At 37.7% G+C, this 18,920-nt stretch overlaps 1 protein-coding gene across 15 annotated transcripts in view; it reads right to left on the bottom strand.

Moving 5' to 3' along the window:
• The window catches only part of amph (amphiphysin), a 116,432-nt gene extending 97,926 nt beyond the window's left edge, over positions 1 to 18,506 (bottom strand). For all 15 annotated transcript variants that reach the window (XM_088643527.1, XM_088643528.1, XM_088643532.1 and 12 more), the window contains exon 1: positions 18,361 to 18,506. In XM_088643527.1, the coding sequence (XP_088499653.1) occupies positions 18,361 to 18,429 (69 nt within the window). In that variant the 5' untranslated portion in view covers positions 18,430 to 18,506. The remainder of the gene's footprint in view (positions 1 to 18,360) is intronic.
• Positions 18,507 to 18,920: the final 414 nt, after the last annotated feature.

The raw sequence follows: 18,920 nt of genomic DNA, 5'->3' as shown, positions 1-18,920 counted from the left end.
ACAATTGTATAACCTTAAAACGGAAATGCAGTAAACACTGGTACTAATAATCTATTGGATTTAGGTTCTGCTTCGAGAGGCTGGTCATGAAGCACATTAAGGACACCATTTCAAACACACTGGACCCGTACCAATTTGCCTACCGGCCCAACAGATCCACAGATGACGCAATCTCCATTGCCATACACACTGCCCTATGTCATCTGGATAAAAAGAACACATATGCAAGACTACTATTCATCAACTTCAGCTCAGCTTTTAACACTATCATTCCAGAGAAACTAGTCAACTGGATTCGGGACTTTCTGACAGGCAGACCTCAGCCTGTCAGGCTTGGAAACCACACCTCCAGCACACTAACTCTGAACACTGGGGTCCCCCAGGGGTGTGTGCTTAGTCCATTACTCTACTCCCTCTACACCCACGACTGTAAAGCCAAACACAACACCAACCCCATCATCAAGTTTGCCGATGACACCACAGTTGTAGGTCTGATCACAGACAATGATGAGAGGACCTACAGGGAGGAGGTCAATCTCCTTACAACGTGGTGTGAAGACAACAACCTCACCCTCAACGTCAGCAAAACCAAAGAACTGATCGTTGATTTCAGGAAACTGCAAAATGGACATGCCCCTATCCACATCAACGGGACTGAAGTGGAAAGGGTCAGTAATTTTAAATTCCTTGGCATCCATATCACCGAGGACATGGTCTCTCAATGCCACCTGACTGATCTAGAAAGCACAACAGCGACCGGTACTTCCTAAGATGGTTGAAGAAGGCTAAGATATGTCCCCAGATCCTCACTAACTTTTACACATGCACAACAGAAAGCACACTGACAGGTTGCATCACAGTGTGGTATGGCAACTGCAGTATTGCTAACCACAAAGCCCTACAGCGGGTGTTGAAAACTGCCCAGTCCATCACTGGGGTTGCCCTCCCATCTATACAGGACATTTATGACAGACGGTGCTTGAGGAAAGCTCCAAGCATCATCAAAGACTCCACACATCCCAGCTACAGACTGTATGACCCTCTACCATCTGGAAAACGGTACCGGAGCATTCGGGCCCGGACTACCAGACTCAAAGACAGTTTTTACCCCCGCACTATCAAACTATTAAACTCCCAGCCACTCTCACTCTCACCTCACCTCTCACCTATGATCTGAACCTCACAGTGCCTTCTTTCTTTCTTACCAAAAACTCACATATTGAAATCTACCTCCAACTTACATGTCAAAAAGCTCACTCCCCATAATTTCTATCCTTTTATTTCAATCTGTTGATGCATGTTTTTGCACATATGATGTTGTTTCTGCACATTACCTGTTACCTTTATGTTGTTTTGCACACTGCCTGTTGTTTTGCACATTGCCTGTTGTTGGTTTTTGCACACTGCCTGTTGTCTCTGTCTTTCTTTTATTATACAATTGTATTGTTGTTTTTTTGTACTATGTATCGTCTGAGAGCTAGCTAAATAGCATTTTGTTATAATAATAATAATAATAATAATAATAATAATAATAATAATAATAATAATTGCTTACACTTATATAGTGCTTTTCTGGACACTCCACTCAAAGCGCTTTACAGGTAATGGGGACTCCCCTCCACCACCACCAATGTGCAGCATCCACCTGGATGATGCGACGGCAGCCATAGTGCGCCATATTGCTCACCACACATCAGATATCAGTGGGGAGGAGAGCAGAGAGTAATGAAGCCAATTCATAGATGGGGATTATTAGGAGGCCATGATTGGTGAGGGCCAATGGGAAATTTGGCCAGGACGCTGGGGTAACACCCCGATATTCACTATTATGGATGACAGAGCACCTGTTTTATTGAAAGAGTGAGAATGTCACACACATCCTGTGGACACCACTGCCAAATGCTACACACTTGGAGACTTGCACACTTCTTCTACCCTCAGTGTAAGAAGGAGAAGAATCACTGTGTTTTAAATGAAAGTGCGACATTTAGGAGTACATTTTTTTCTCCTTGCTAATCACCAGCAACTCCAATCCTCAACATAAGGATATTAACAAAATCCCTTTCAAAGGAATGGGACAGAAACCAACCATGCACACGGAAATAACAGTTATGATATTTATAACCATTATTTAAATTCACACTCAGAACATTACATAAGCTTGGCATGGGAGATTTCTGTGTTTATTTTTAGCTCCATTGTGTGCGTTCTACGCCTAAGCCAGCACAAAACAGTAATCCTAATTCTTCTAACTTTGTAGCAGAAACCACAAATATGCACACTAACATGCAGTTTGTGCTACCAAGACCTTGGATCAAGTTTCAGTGCTACTAACTATCGTAACCAGTGCTACTAACTATCGTAACCTGTCCTTCATCTGGAAACCCACCTCCCAGAGCAGATACAGGACAGCATGTTGATTTTACAATTTTCAGACAGCTGTGAATATTACTGTAATACAGACCTAAAATAGTCAAATATACTGAATACGAACCCATCCTTAACCCTGAGATAATTACAAAAATATCAAATACCCTGTACATGTACTGTATAACTGCAGTAAATTTCAATTTTTGTAAATGTTCAAGAGTGTTGGTTTACTACTGTATGACTTGATACATAAAACTTACATTTGATCTCATTTGATTCTCAAAGCATCTTGCTTGTGCCACAGCATACTGCAAAGGATTACTGCTTGCACAACAATTGACTGCCACTGTATCTAAATATAATTTGTTTCAATACATGTTTTACAGAATAAATCAGAATGTGAGCTGCATCAGCATATGGGCTATAAAGGAGGAAGTAGATGTTATTTCTACAATGAAAAGCGAAAGGAAAAAATCTAGTTTTGGCTATAGTTCTATTGGCTATAGTATATTAGTCTACTTCAAGTGTGACTTGCCTGTTTATTTTACTTTTCAGTGTAGACTTAACCTTTACATGTTAGTTACTTAAAAAATATTTACCTATTTAATAGATCCTTTACCAGATTCATATTACACCTTATACAAAATGTATACAGTAGTTATGTAAATGCATTGTGTATACGTACAAGCAAAACAATCATACAATAAAATAAATTCACAAATTGTTACTGTATATACTGTAATATTCCATTAATCAGCTGCCTCAGAATCATATTAAACAAGTATTGCTATAGAAAGTTAGAAGAAACTTCATGTTGGGGAGAGCATCACAATTATTCATTCAGTAGGGTTTTTTTTTGTCTCCCTGTAAAAATTCTACACATTCTTCAGATTACTTTTTACTGCTCTTGCATTTCACAAAATTATTGGTTTAACAATTCACAAAGCAATTGCACCTTAAAGCTGGTCCACCTAACAGAACATCTGGTTAAACGTTTAACATTCATGAATTGTAAAGACTATGTTTGAATACAGTTCGCCTGTCCTGGAGTCCCAGAATCTGCAGGTTTAACAAATTTCTGTAATGAATCATCTGTAGCTATAGCCCAGTAGAAAATGGTAACATTCAATGAAGTACAATGATGAACAATGAAGTACATTAAATAATTAAAATAGTTTAAAACTAAAGATAAAGAAGATCTACCCAGAGAAAAAAGTAAAACACAACACCACATCCTGAAAGACAAGCAAATCAAGGAATTTAGAAAGTATGTGCTAATGAGTGAAATAGCAGTCATCAGCAACACAGGAAAATCACTCCCTTCCTTGACGTTTATCTTTACACAGGAATCACAACTTCCTACAAATGTTGTAATTAAAAGATAAAAATATTAAGCCCAACCTCAAAGGCCAGAGTTAGTCTTCCTGCACAATTCTCTGTTGCTCTACCAAACAAGAAACCCAGGGAATGTGATCCAGCAGTTACTGCATACCAATTAAATATTTATAGCAGAGGAGATCAGTCTAGGAATAGGCTGAAGACCAGACACAAACTCTGCCATACCCCATAGAACAGGATGGTGCACTTTGTGACTGGATTGTTTAGAAAGCAAAAAATGTGATATCAGATACCTGTTATTTTTTAATTTTCATAGCTATCCTTAAGTATATCAAAGGCACATAAAAAATGAGAAACATAATCCAGAATACACCTGCAAATATATCCTGTAAATAACTACAGAGCTCAGTATAAATAACATAAATGTACGGTATATATTATATTGAGTATCATGGAGATATTAGACAAAGGACAGCTGTGAAGTAGTGGTACAGTAGATTGCATACAGTAATCCTAAGTGGGAGGCATGAATAGGCAGACACCATGTGTAGACCATGTTTACCATCTCTAAAAGATCCTCTGATACAGTAATGAAATCACAAGGTAAGAGATGAATGGCTGGTCCAGGAAATTAACTACTGTGAGTTTATCAAAAGTTCAGCCATGAACATTCTCTCCGTCCCCGATGACAAAAATAGCACCACTCTGTTAGAGGAGCCTCCTCTTTGAAAGACAGAACCTCTTTAGGTCCATAAACCCTTAGTCCCAAACTCTCCTGGCTCATCTTTGAACTTCCAAGAAAATTCCAAACCATGGTATAGGTAATGTCATGAACTGTGTATATATGGGCACCCATGGAACTGGCTCATTATCTCAACAGCTATTATAACTAACGATAGCAACAGCAGACTGAATTCTGAAGTTGACATGAACCTTTTTTTTGCTGAGGTAGAAGAAATGCTTCCTTAAACTTACTTAATGGCTCTTAATTTGCAGAGTGACAACGACCAAAACATATAGCCAATGCACTAAAACATTCACCAGGAGAACAAAGTGGAAAATAAAAAAATTGCCAGTAATCTTATTGAGATAAATTCAACAGAAGAGCAGGAGTCAGTCTTGTACGGGTTCAGCCTTTATTGAGCTCAATAAATACAGCAACCAGTGTTTGGTCTGCCACACAGAGCAAAGAAACTGCTAATACTTTTCATACATTATAGTCTCGTAAAAGTACATGACAGTTTGGTTTGTTTCCAGACCAGTTTGCACAAATGGTTTACTGTACATCCTGTTGTTTAGCTTTCTCTTGACAACATTGTAGGAATAGATGAATTACTGTTTTTTGACAAAATTAGTTCTTATTAAACTTTGTAGCCACAAGTCACAATATACACTTAAAATTAAGTGTAATTAAATATTTCTAATCAGGCTTACTTTTGCCTTGACCAAGCAGCTTGGACCTCTGCATAAAAGCAAGGGAAATGCAGGTAAAGGGGTCTGACTGCAAACAGTCAGTAAAGAACAGAATCCTGCCTAAGATATTATTTCTGCAACAGAAGAAATCTTGTGTTTTGTAAACCAATTGTTACTTTCACCTGATCAGCAAAATTAAGGCTCTTTCTGTCGACATTCCAAATATCCATGCATATTCAGTAAAAAGCTACCACAGGGGCAAACTGAGTTTCTTCTTCCTGCCTCGCTTGCGCCTGGGCCCAAGCAAATGAAAGATTTATGTTCAGCAAGATGCTGACTTTCATGCAGAGATGCATCAGCTTCTCTCTCTCCTCTCTGCTCCAGGACACTCCCAGAACAGGGCAAGCAGCTAAAGAAACTGAATCACAGCCAACTCAGCCAACTCCTTCTTTAGTAGGAATTCCAACTCATCAGAACTTAATCAGGAAACGTTTAGCCAACGGATTTCTGAGTATAGACATTCTATATTCACATGAGACTGATATAACCTACGAGGTACACCGTAACGCATGTTGTAGTTCGGATGTTTTAACTCTGATGTTATTACAGTAACTCTTATCTTTGTAGCTCCAGAGTGAACAATTAACCATTTGTATGACAGCAGGTTAATTCACAAATATATTCTATTACTGTACTCTTGTTGGTTTATTGTGTATGTTTTGGTGTATTAATAAACAGTGTATTGCATAATTAGAATACGCAAGTAAAACTGCAAATTGTGTCTGACTGATTCTTAACAGTTGACACAGTGTTCTCAAAATTTACTGTTCCCGTGCCTAATTCCTAATTGCTTCAGTAAATTAAAACCCTCACATTGCTAGAACTTTTAAAGATCTTAAGGCAGTTTGGTGACCAGTAAAGAGCTGTATAGCTAATATAATATATTCCAGTAATTATTTCATACATATTAAGAATTAACACTATAACCTTGAGTATTTGCTGATTCCATTTCAATCTCTAAATTAAAGCCCAATTGAGAATGCATTTATATACTAAAGAAAAGTCAGTAAAGCTTCTTAAATGATTACACAAAGAGTTTGGTGAGCTTAATGGGTTGCAGACTCCATGCAGTTTTGCCTCGGAAGTATACACATCCAAAGACTAAAATTACCTTTTAATAAGTGACGTTTACACTACATTCACTAGTGAATGGTTCACAGTACTTCTTATCACTTGAAATTACTTATTTAAACACAAAGTATTTTTGCTCTATTGCGATCAGGTTCATACACGTAATCACCTAAAAATCTGACATCTAAAATATATAATACATTACAGTATATACTGTACAAATATATTAAGTTTGATTTATTCTTCATAATCTTATAATCTTATCATTGCAAATTCTAACATACATCCATCAGGATATAGCCATTTAATCTACCAGCAGATCTGTGGACTGTGGAAAGAAACCTGGGAAACACCGAGGAAACTCATGTACAGTAAACATGGGGAGGATATGTAAACTCTGAGAGGCAACAATGCTACCCACTGTGCCACCATGCCACTCCACTGTATACTGTTCATCTACATTTTTATAAATGGTACACACTGAAGAAGAAAAACAAAAAGTAATTTGGAAACCAGTTAACCTACATTCCACCAAAATTACAGTCATTATGAAAACACATCCAGGTAAATCTCCATGGTAATCTTGTTCATTTGTCATGGTTTTCCGCTACACTTGTAATTTCCTTTGGGTTCATTGTTTGCTTCTAGATTTTTAAGATTATTTCATTATGATTTACACTACAAACATTTGTGGTTTTTTTTATTCAACCACGTTACATCCCAGTACTCGTACAAACCTCTCAATTCTAACTATATATGTTTAAAAGTCCATAATAATAATAATAATAATAATAATAATAATAATAATAATTATTATTATTATTATTATTATTATTATTATTATTATAGTTTTGTTATTATTATTATTATTATTATTATTATTATTATTATTATTATTATTATTATTATTATTATTACACAGGGGCAACACATTTAGCTAATCTAGATAAAACCATGGCACATGTGCAAAGCTACTATGGAAAACTTACCAAAGTAAGCTGTCACAAGCAGACAGTGATGCTGGCAATACTGAAGCACTAGCTTTTCTTTTTTGGCTGCTTCTGAAGTAAAGATCCAACCACTGCAGAAATGTTCATTTCAGTAGTTCAGCTAGGTGCTAATGAACGTGGTAGAGAGACACATCTTTTAGAGGTTATTTGGCATCTTGCCTAGCTGGGAGAACAACAGCCTGACTGTAAGGACAAGGCTGACTGAACCCCCGCCCCTCACTTTTGCAAGGAATGGGCCAGGGAGCTGCTGCAAGGGTTTACATGTGGCGTCAGGAGGAATGAGAGAGAAAGGCACAAAGGGAAGTTAAAAGGCAAGATATATACTGTTTGTGCAGGAAATTAAGAGATAACCTTCCTCCCGAAGCTGTTATAAACTCCATCTAACAAAATATTTATTAGGAAAGGAATGAAAGTTTATTGCCATGTCCAAAAGGACAGAAAATCCTACAGGACAGAAAATATTAACCATTTATTTAGAAACACAGAATTTTTGGAAAAGAGATAATAAATACATAAGTGAGGAAGTAAAATAAAATTGTTATTTACACATTAATCTTATTTTGGATTTTTTTTTATTTTAGAATTTGCATTAACTACTTGCAGACAAATGGATGCAATAGGCTCAGTGGCCTTTTCCACTTTGTAACTTTTGTGTAGCAGCTTTTGTGTAGCATTTCTAGTGCAGCTAGAAATGGTCCAGTGTTCTTGATTCTTTCCTGTTATACACTTTGTTTAGTGTGTTTTAAAAGGTAGTCATTTATATAAGTGGGTCTTTGCAATGGTTAATATAGTAATGGGACATGATCTCAATAAACCCTGAATTCTTTACAACTCTCTTTCAAACTCCTAAACCTCTTTGTAAATTTTCTAAATGATTTGAAGAGCTCCAAAGGGCAAAAAGATAAATGATGTATCCTTACTTTAATCCTTATTTTAAGAAAACAAACATGATCAACTGAAGACATACCAAAACACTCCAATGTCAACATCTTAAGCCTGCTTTAAGTGTTAAGATGATAAACTATTAAATTATTCATTTAAACTCTGACTAAATAAGAACAATATTTTGGTAACCAATGCTTGTTTTTGTAGACTGCTACAGTATACTGCGTATAGTATAAAGTATACTGTACCTAGTTTTTAACAGTATATCAGTGTTACAACACTCTTTAAAGTATCACATATAATTACACTGTATATTTAATATGCAAGAAAACTGCTGTGGTCTTGTTTTCTTCTATGGTATGACAGAATACAAAGCACCCAATTAACAAGGGCTAATTTTTTAATATGATAATAAATTGCCCCTAAAGGACATCACAAGCTGTTGATAACGATAAACTTTTAAATACTGATTGCTGGTTGTCCATGTACACACAATAATACAGTTCAACTGCACCATTATAAGAATTCAGTCTGCTAAAATACAAATACAGTATCATTTTTTGTAAAGTAATAAACATTGTATAAAGCTCTCTGTATAATAATGTTTTACACGGAGATATATTCAATGCCATGAACCAAGCTAACAGTGCATCATATCAAACTCCCATTATTTATATGTGACATGTCAAAGCAAAAGCATTTTGTAACAGTAACAACACTGCAGATTGTGTCCAGCAGATTTATTACACCCTAAGTTATCGCCACTTGAACTCAATTCCACCATGGATACAAAATCCCTTACACACTCTTTTGAGCCAAGGTGAGATCTCTCTCACTCCCTCACTTGCTTTCAGCACATAGGCACCTTTCATTCCTCTCATAGCACAACGTGATCCATAACCTGATCTCTCACACTCCTCAGATTAATGACTCTCAATCGCTGCCCTCAGTAATAGTGATCTCACTGCTACCCTCGATCTCTTTGCTTTGCAGCTGAACTGGATCACCTTGGCTGTTGAGAAACCAGATGAGAAGAATGGGTCTCCTGATGTACAGAACCTGTCTTATGTTCTAATATCACAGAATGCAAAATATTTTTCAGAATAGGCTTCGAATATTGACAATATTGTAAAACATAATGCATCATAAATTAAAGATATGTTCCAAGGAAATATGGCTATTGATTTAGAAATATAACTCAAGCCACAGTACTGCACATGCAGAAACATACAACAAATCATAATATATACTTTATATGTACTGTATACGATTTAATATATGTCAATGTGTGCAGGTACAGTGTCTTCAGAAAGTATTACATTTTTTTCTCACAATTTGTTATAAACTTAAATATTCCAAATTAGATTTCATAATTGAAAAATCAAGAAGATTTTTTTTTTTTGGTTACTGATCTACACGTACACCAAGTATCTACACCTATAATGTAAGTCTTTATATGTAATTTAAAATAAAACACAGAAATGTCTGGATTTGATAAGTATTTACCCTCTTTCCTGTGACTCTCCAAATCTGGGGAGGGATATAAAAGTATATCTAGTGTGTTGAAAGTTCCCAGGAGCACAGCCAAGAAATGGACTCAAGAAATTAAGAAATGGAAACACCAGACTCTGCCTGGGACAGGCCATCCTCCCAGAGTGACTTACCGGGCTAGGAAGACCTTGGTCTGAGGAGTGACCAACAATCCCAAGTCCACCCTGACAGAACTACAGAGACTGCAGAGCTCCGTGGCTGAGATGGAAATACCTGTCCAGAGGACTAGAGTATCTGCAGAATTATACAGATTTGAAAACTGTGACAGAGTGACTGGAAGGAAGCCACTCTTGAGGAAAGGCCACATAATAGCACGTTGATGGTTTGCAGAAATTCCCGTGGCAGAAGGTTCTCTGGTCTGATGAAACACAAATTGAACTTTTCAAATGTTCACCACTCATGTAACACCATGAAGCATGGTGTTGACAGCACCATCTTATTGGGGATGGTTTCCAGTGGCAGGACAGTGGCACTTGTCAGGATAGAGGGGACAATGAACAGAGCCAAATACAGGTGTTCTTATGAAAAGAACCTGGGTCAGTCAGCCAGACCTCAAGATGTCGCCAAAGACGGGGACAAAGATTCGCATTCCAACAGGACAATGATCCCCAGTATATACTGGAGTGGCTTTAGTACAAGAAGGTGAAAAATCTTTTCAAGGTATTAAAAATTCTGGTTGTAAAACCACAATATGTGCAGCTATTAAGGAAGGGTCAATACTTTAATAAAGCAGAGTTTATATATGTAAAGCCATATCAAATAGGTTCAAATGGACATTTCTTTAAATACAGATGTTTAAATACAGTTAATTATATTTCACTGCCATTTTAAATACTGTTACACCTATTCCTGAAATATCGTCATGTATTTCTCTTCTATATAAGCAGATAAATACTGTCCTGTACTTGCTAGCATTCACCACTGCAGAACAGCTATCTACTCAAGGCTCTTTCAGCACATATTATTGTACGAAAATCTAAAGGTAATGATCTTTTTATGTGTAGTCATACACTACACTTAACTAAAACTAAAATTTAATTTGCATTATAATTAGAAACAAGACATTTTTCTTGAAGAAGAGACACTCTATAAAAATGTGTTTTGCTTCCCACACAATGATTTGCCAACACGGATTGTTTTTTAACAGTTTGTAACAGTTTAGTAACTTTATTTTCTCAAAGTAAGCTAAAGTTAAAGCTTTAGAGGGTGAGGTACAGTACAGTATGTATTAAAAATAGCTGATGAAGCATCACTAACATCAGACTCTTTGTTGAAAAACCTATCCATGTAACACAGCATAAGGAGGTATGATGTCACCACTGGACCATTTATTCTGGAACACTTAGCATCAACTAAATAATTGAAGTTGAAATTGAAGCTGTGTCAGCGTAGATTGGCAGTAAAGGAACAAGTAAAGGTTAATTCCATACTGACAAACAGGAAGGAAAAACACAATGTTTTGAGCCTTCTTCAGGTGTCTGTTCATTCATAAATAGTGTACATTTAGATGGTACACAGGCGAGCTAATCTGGCCCATTTTCCAAGACTGGGCTCCTCCACCAATACCGTAGCTCTATTGCATGCTAAGTGTTTTCCTGCACTATCTCTCTCCGCAGAAAATAACCTTGCACAGATAGACATGGGAACACACTGCAAAGCTGAAGGCTCTTAATGACATCATGTTGCAGAAGGCTTGATGACTGACATTCAGACTGATGAGAAGAGTGGGCAATCATGCATCAACTGTGTGACGTTTTGAGACCTCTGAGCTATAAATGCCTGGCACAGTAGTGGCAAAAGAAGGCAAGAGCAAAACATTGTGTGCCATGAGAGACAGAGAGACTGTAATTCTAGGGCTTGCACTGGTGACTGAAATATATTTCTAATATACTAAAAAGGCCTAGGTAGGCACTGAAATAGGCAACAACAGGTTTTGGAATTAGAAAAGAGGAAAATGAGAAATACACATTCACTCACAAGGATTCAAAAATTAAATAGGTAAGTGTAGAGTTAAATGGTTTAAATGTGGTGTGGCTGTAAGTATATTCCTAATGTATTTGTTTACATTGTATAATCTTAGTGTTTATTTCTATATAAAAAAATGCATTTTGTGAAAAACAATTACGGTGCCTTGTGGCTCAGTGTTTTAAAGCTTAACTATATTTTCTATCTCATTTTTGTTCTCTTGGCAAAAAGCAATTTATTTAACATGACATCACTCTGCAGGGTTTGTGCTAATTGTCAAACAATTACGCAGGGGAAAAGGTTATCTTCTGTGTAAGACCATTAAGGAATGCACAAGAAGACACAAAACCCCAAGTGCTTCTCTGTTTCTTTCCACTACATGCAGAGGTAATGAAATCAGCACTTAACTTTTACACATCAAACCAGTAAACCACTTCAGTTTGTCTGTCTAATGTATTGTTGTGTTTATTTGCAAAGTAAAATATTTCAGATACTGTACACATATGATAAAAAAAATGTTTTTATTATTTTAATTGACTTTAATGGTAATAACAATTCACTGCCAGAGGTGATACCCTTCATGACATTTTTAATAAAAACAAATTGATCTCTAGTTCATGCCTGACAAACAGACACATTAACTGAAATTACTCAGTTCCTTGGTAAAAGTTCACTCAATAATAGGCTTGGTAGAAGTCAGGCAGGGAAAGAGATTAGAGTCATTGACATTACTGGCAGCCAAGAAAATACATTTGACCTTTACTAGGAGTCTCTTTTCAATTACAATCTTTCTTTACAATTCAATATTTCTGAGCACAATTCCTGCAAAAACAACATCTACGGAAATTTTATTTAACGAGACACTGTGTATCACGTCAATCATCAGAACATAAGTCGACAATATCTTCAGTTACAATTAAGTTATCTAATCTACTCCTTTTATAACTTTTAAAATGACCCAAAACATTACCTGCTACTTACATGTGACATACTGTGCCAGGCAGGGATAAGCACCCTATCGCCCCTTACTAAACTAATAAAACAACTATAGTAAATGTAGTTTTCATATGAAAAAAAGTTGAAAAAGGGTATCAGTATTGATTGTGTAGCTGGGTAGCTCATTCCAGACCTCCATACTCCATTTGTACCAGTGGTCAAAGTTCTGGCATAAAATGCCGCCATAGACACCTCTCCAACAGCATGCACGTCTTTACACACTGCAGTCTGGAAGTCTGGAACAAGCTACCCAGCTACACAATCAATACTAATACTCTGGCTTCTTTCATGAAAATTGGAGGTGATATTTTGTGATCAATTACAGAAGCTACTAAACACCAACCAAGCAAGATGGTTGAATAGCCTCCTCTATTTTGTAATAGAATGTCAGGCACACTACTCCTAGGAACTGGTTCCCAGACACGAGGGATTCAAACTTAGTGAAGTTAAAGAACAGCAACAGTTCATTAAATACATTTACACAAGACAGACAGACTTCAAAGAGCAGAAGAGGTTTTACAGGCTCAAATTGCAAAGTAATGCATACGAACCACAAAAGAATCTCTTTTTACACTCAAACCTAGTAGATGCAATGCCATACTAGAGCTGATGAACAATTTTCTCAAGAGATTAAAAAGAAATGAAATTATTTAAGTCATTATCACAGTAACAGGAGCCGAACAGGAAATGCTACACTCATGCCAGAATTGACTAGATCTGTTTACTTGCCAGTTTAAAAGAAACTCAATTATTGACAGCTAAGGAAAATAAACAGTACTGCGGTAATGAGTTCCATCTCCGGTGAAAATAACAACAGACCCCTTTTGAAATTAATTAAATTGACACTTATGTGTTTCCAGGTTGGTCAAACCAAGTGTCAATACCGTGGGCTGCAGAGAGAGAAAATGAATGCTGTTCAGATACAGCAGGTTCCTCTGTCAAACACTGCAAATGAAAAAGAAAGACAGTGACTGTTGTCATTTTTCATGGCACAAGATTGTGCGCAGGGTGGCACAGTGGCTAGCATTGGTGCCATACAGCACTGGGGCCCTGGGTTCAATTCTGGACCTGGGATGCTGTGTGGAGTTTGTATGTTCTCCCTGTATTTATGTGGGTTTCCTCCCACAGTCCAAAGACATACAGTACTGGTAGGTAAATTGGCCCTGGTGTGAGTGTGTGCATCTGTGTCTGTGTGTGCCCTGTGATGAACTGGCAGCCCATTCAGGGTGTACCTTGCCTTGTGCCTGTAGCTTGCTGGGATAGGCTCTGGCTCCCCTTGCGACCCTGAATTGGATGAAGTGGTTAGGAACAGGATGGATGGATAGTTCATTTTTACCCCTCCTTGTGGCTTGGACAAATACCAAATTCCAATCAGTGGCATTTGCTTTGCCACATTCCAACTCAAATATAAAAACAACTCAGAAAAAGAAAGAAATGTACCACTACCACCTTTTGGAATAATGTACCAGAAAACATCTAAAATTAGCACAGTTCAAATCCAGTACCTCACTAAATGCACAATTTCTGTTCAAATGGAAACAGCAGCTGTTCCATCACTTTCACATGAATTTCTGTGTGTTGGCGATTTAGGTTGATGGCAGTATCTATTCATACGGAAGAAAACAGTAACTACTGTGCTGTATTATTGCTGTTGCATGATGTTTGAAATCTTTATGTAGTTTAAATCAATTATAAGTCTCAAGCCTTTATAGAAACGCAACACTTCCCTGTGACTTGGTTACAGTTACGGTATTGTATCATAAATGTTTTATAACAAAAGGAAATATTCAGTGACAGGTGGTAAATAATACAGTAAGGCAGGCAAGTTAGAAAAGCAATGCCTCTGAAAAGCATTGACAATGCCCATCAAGCAGTGAATGATGTATAAGTAAGGTTTTACTGATTTCAGTAAAGAACAAAAGTCACTGAACAGAGTTCAGTGGCAACAATGTGACAGAGTTTGCATATGTTCTCTCAACAGGTCAGTCTTGAGGAGACACCACATGGTAGCAAGACACTGAGAAGCTCTGATATCGAGGAGTAGTACATTCCGCCACTGTGGAACCAGGGATGAGAAGGAACAGCCCTGAAGGTGGGGGAACAGAGAGGAAAAATGGGCTGTCGGGAACAGGGTGGTTAAGACAGCTGTAGGTACGTACTGTACAAGTGTTTTAAAAAGGATGTGAGCTTCTACAGGGAGCCAATGTAGAGACTGGAGTAACAGTGGGGCAGGAGAGAAACAAGGTAAAGAAAAGACTTGGTGAGAGAGAGACCTGTGAATGAGCTGAAGGCGGTGAAAATAGTCCTGACTGTGAGGTCAGGCTGAAGGCAGAGAACCAGGGCCTGATCTAGACATTGCAGACTAGACAGTTAGGAAGGGGTAAATACTGTGGATCCCGCTCAGCATAATGCAGCAGGAGTTGACAAGAATGGAAATGTGATATGAACGGCAGAGAGGGGAGTCAAGTACGACACTGAGGCAGAGGAGTAGAGGGAGAGGGTGGTGGAGTCAAGAACAATAGCGAAGGAGAGGCTGACAGAAGGGGAAGAGGAAAAGGAGGCCAGACTTAAAGAGAAGAAAGAAAACACAACGTATCGACCATGTCATATGTCAGCATGGAATAAACTTATTCCACCCAGGAGGAGAGGGATAAAAGACAGACATTGCTAGGGGAGAAGATAGAGCACAGAAGGGTATAAGACTAAGGAAAAGAAAACAGGTCTGATCATCATTGCAATACTTCCTTGTGGATATTACAGTAAGTGTGAACTTTCACAATTCCATAAATGTTCAAGATGTTCAAAAACTATGCCCATTACTGTATTTAAAAAAAAAACCACACACTTCTCCACTTTTTAAGAAGAACATAGGAAAGGTTACAAACAAGAGGAGACCAGCTCAGCGAGCTTGTCTGGTAGTTGGTAGTTAATCGATCCAAAGATCTCATCCAGCTGTTTGTTGAGAGAAACCAGAAAACCAGCTTCAACAACATAGCTGGGTAGTTTGTTTCATACTCACTCAACCCTTTCCATGAAGAAGGGCCTCCTATCCTCTGTTTTTAAATAAACTTCCACTTGTGCCCTCTGAAACCAATTTTTCCCTTAAATTGCCTTGAATTCTGGATTTAGATTCCATTCCCAATAGGAAGTGAATTCATTGTGAGCAGCAAACTTTTATTTATTTTCATTTCACCCAATCACAGAAACGTAATCAACATTTTTCACAGATGCTTTATTGTTACGAATATTTAAAGCTTGAAATTTGTTCAGGACAGCATATCAGACGTGATCAAGACGGATAAATACACCAGGAATGCTTATCTGCGATGGTCTTGATACACCCGGCTGGGCATGCAGACGGGATTAAATGTTAAAAGCCGAGTTATTTCTAACCTTGGTTCAGACTGGGATGTAAAAGGCCGTTCCTCTGCCTAGTGCAGCGGTGTCGCTCTTGAACAGGTTCAGGATCAGAGTAAAATATTGCATCACGTAAAGCCTTTGCCTTGAAGCGGAATGTCCCTGTCATCGACTTACAGTACTTGAATCAATACAAAAAAAAAAACAAGCAAATCTACTAAGACGCATTCGGCAGCAGTTGAAATTTTAAACGGATTTTAATTCCTTCTAATTTTTTCACTTTCACCTACAAAAAAAGAATTTCTGCAGGACATAACTGTGCGACCACAGTTCACTTAATAATAACTGTTATGCGACCCACTGTTGTTTTTCACTTGTTTTATATCAAATTTCTACATTTTTGCTGCTAGTGAATTACATAATTCACTATTAAAGCCACATCTGTTGACTAAACAAGATTTTTTTTTTGCAAATAAGAAGAGAGAAATGTGTCTTTTCTCCAAATATAGTTACTTTCCGCCCAAAACATACGTATCCTAATAACATATGACATGTTGCACAAAACGTAAATTTGCAACAGCTCCAATCTCAGGGCTTAGGAGCCATTCAGATGAAGTGTGCTGTTCCCTCATGGATTCTCCATTAGGCCAGATGAGCTTGGGACGGTGGATATTAAAAGAAAAGCAATCCTCTTACAACAGTTCATGTGTGCGGACTGTGTGAGAGGAGGCGGAGCCGGGAAGACGGGACCTCGCTCTATCCTTCTGGTTATCCGCCTGCCAGCGTTATACTGTTACACTCTTCTGCTACATGATGAAGTATTTGTTTCGTAATATTGACCGGTGATGGCAAACGGCAGTACACCATAGCTAAGAACACAAGAGTAGAAGGATCTACAGTACGACATAAAAAGACTATTACTGTTCTTTGAGATATAATATTTTAAAACCATTATTGTTCTCTGTAATATACTATTTTGAAAGCTTTAAAAATGCAACGCATTTGTTGTCGTTGTAGTGGCAGCTATAGGTTTGTTATTGGTAATTATGTTATTTTATTAAGCAATCCAAAAAATATTGCAAGAGTTGAAAAGATTGGTCTAAATGCGTCTCCGAAGTGTCAGAGACGGCCTTCAGATTCACCACAATACATGCTACACGTTTAGAAAGGGCCGATGCTCTGGTAAGACTACGTTGCTCCTCAAGAGAGTACGGCAGCGGTACTCGAGACACTGAACGAGTAAGACTGCCAAATGTGAAACTGCGCCTCACTTAAAATCCAGATGAAAGCAACATGGGTAGATGGGTCCCTCTAAGGGAACTTGTGTGGTTTATGCAGAGGGAAGCTGATCAGTAATAATTCACAGCACTAATTTCATGGTTTTCAAAATCCTTTTATCCATTCACAGGTAGTCCCAAGCCTATTTCTAACATTTTATACAGTAGTTGGTTTTTCAACGCGTTATCGCTCCAGTTTATGCGTGCTCACCATCCCTCTGACAGCAGGACACTATTAAAACAGTAAAAATTGCATTGCTCGAATGCAAGACCATTCTCACAATCATTAATGCTGCATAGGAGCAAGGATATCCCCCCACCTCCCCTTCTACTGACCTTGTACGAGAAGAAAGCGTTTCTTTAAAGACAATCCTTAACAAATGTTAATTGCTTTATCAGAATTTTTACAACAGCAAAATAAAAAAAAACGCGACGCCGCAATTTTTCTTTGTTTCATCACATGGAGATATAATTAAACTGGTGTTACAGTATTAATCGCGTAAAATGCGTTGCATGCTTGAATAATACGGTCCGAAGTATGTTATTGCAGCATTAAATTTTAACCAATACTGGTGGTCATGTTTTATTCATGAGCAAAATATTTTTAAATAATACAAATAATAGTTCACTACATTTGTAATGGACGTGCACATATTTCTTTTTAAACAGCATGTTGTATATATCCCAAGTTTACTTAATAATGTAATGTCACAGGGTACCTTTCCCAGGACCACAGTCCAATGGCAGTGTCAGATAAGATTACATTTTGTCATTGAACATTAAAATAAAAATGCTACCGATAATAAAAAAAAACAACAACAATAGAAATACCAAAATTACCAAAAGTAAAAATGTAATATACAACACTACCGTTTAAATCACCAGTGTTTAATAATTTCTGCCCTATCCCGCTGTCAAATTACACCTGCTCCTCCCTGTGCACTGGCCAAGCATCCTCTGCCTGGCATATTGTACCGTCCAAGACTTCCCGACGAAAAACGGACGCTTTGTTTTCATTTGTTTTGTTTTCTCAAAGATCAAGCTGAACTCCAAGAGCTCTCCCCTACCTTTTCCTGCGCCCTGCTGAGCCTTTTCTGGACATTTTTGGCGAAGATGCCTGTTTTAATGTCGGCCATGGCTGCTGGTGCTGAAGTGATACGAGAGCGAAGCTCCAGTACTCGGAGAAGCTGTGATGAACAAAGCAGCCAGGAGGGGGAGGAGCAGGCCCTTAAAGTCACAGTTGTGTTTATCGGTGTCCTTTTTTAACTGCAGCTCTGCAGTCCGGTCCTGTTCAATTAGACCTTTTGGGGGTACAATCTGGAAATAGATTAACGCACGGTGATAATATCGCTACCTTAGTAGAACGTCAAACTTTTTACTTCGTCGTTCTGATTTTTAATTTCTGAAAGTGCCAGTGTTGTTAAACACAGTTAATGAAAATACCCTTGACAATATGTAAAGCACTTTCAGATGTCTCTTTCAACTCTTTACAGCAAAGAAGGTAGCATTTTTTATTCAATCCTTCATTTAATCATCTTGTTTACTTGGTTTCTTTGTGTCAACTTGGCAAATAAGGTTTTTCTAATGTTTCATAGTTCTAATGTACAGTACATTAGAACAATTGGCC

The sequence above is a fragment of the Lepisosteus platostomus genome, chromosome 8, assembly GCF_059453375.1.
Source record: "Lepisosteus platostomus isolate fLepPlt1 chromosome 8, fLepPlt1.hap1, whole genome shotgun sequence".
In the NCBI taxonomy this organism is placed as follows: domain Eukaryota; kingdom Metazoa; phylum Chordata; class Actinopteri; order Semionotiformes; family Lepisosteidae; genus Lepisosteus; species Lepisosteus platostomus.
This window is presented reverse-complemented; position numbering and strand designations above follow the sequence as displayed.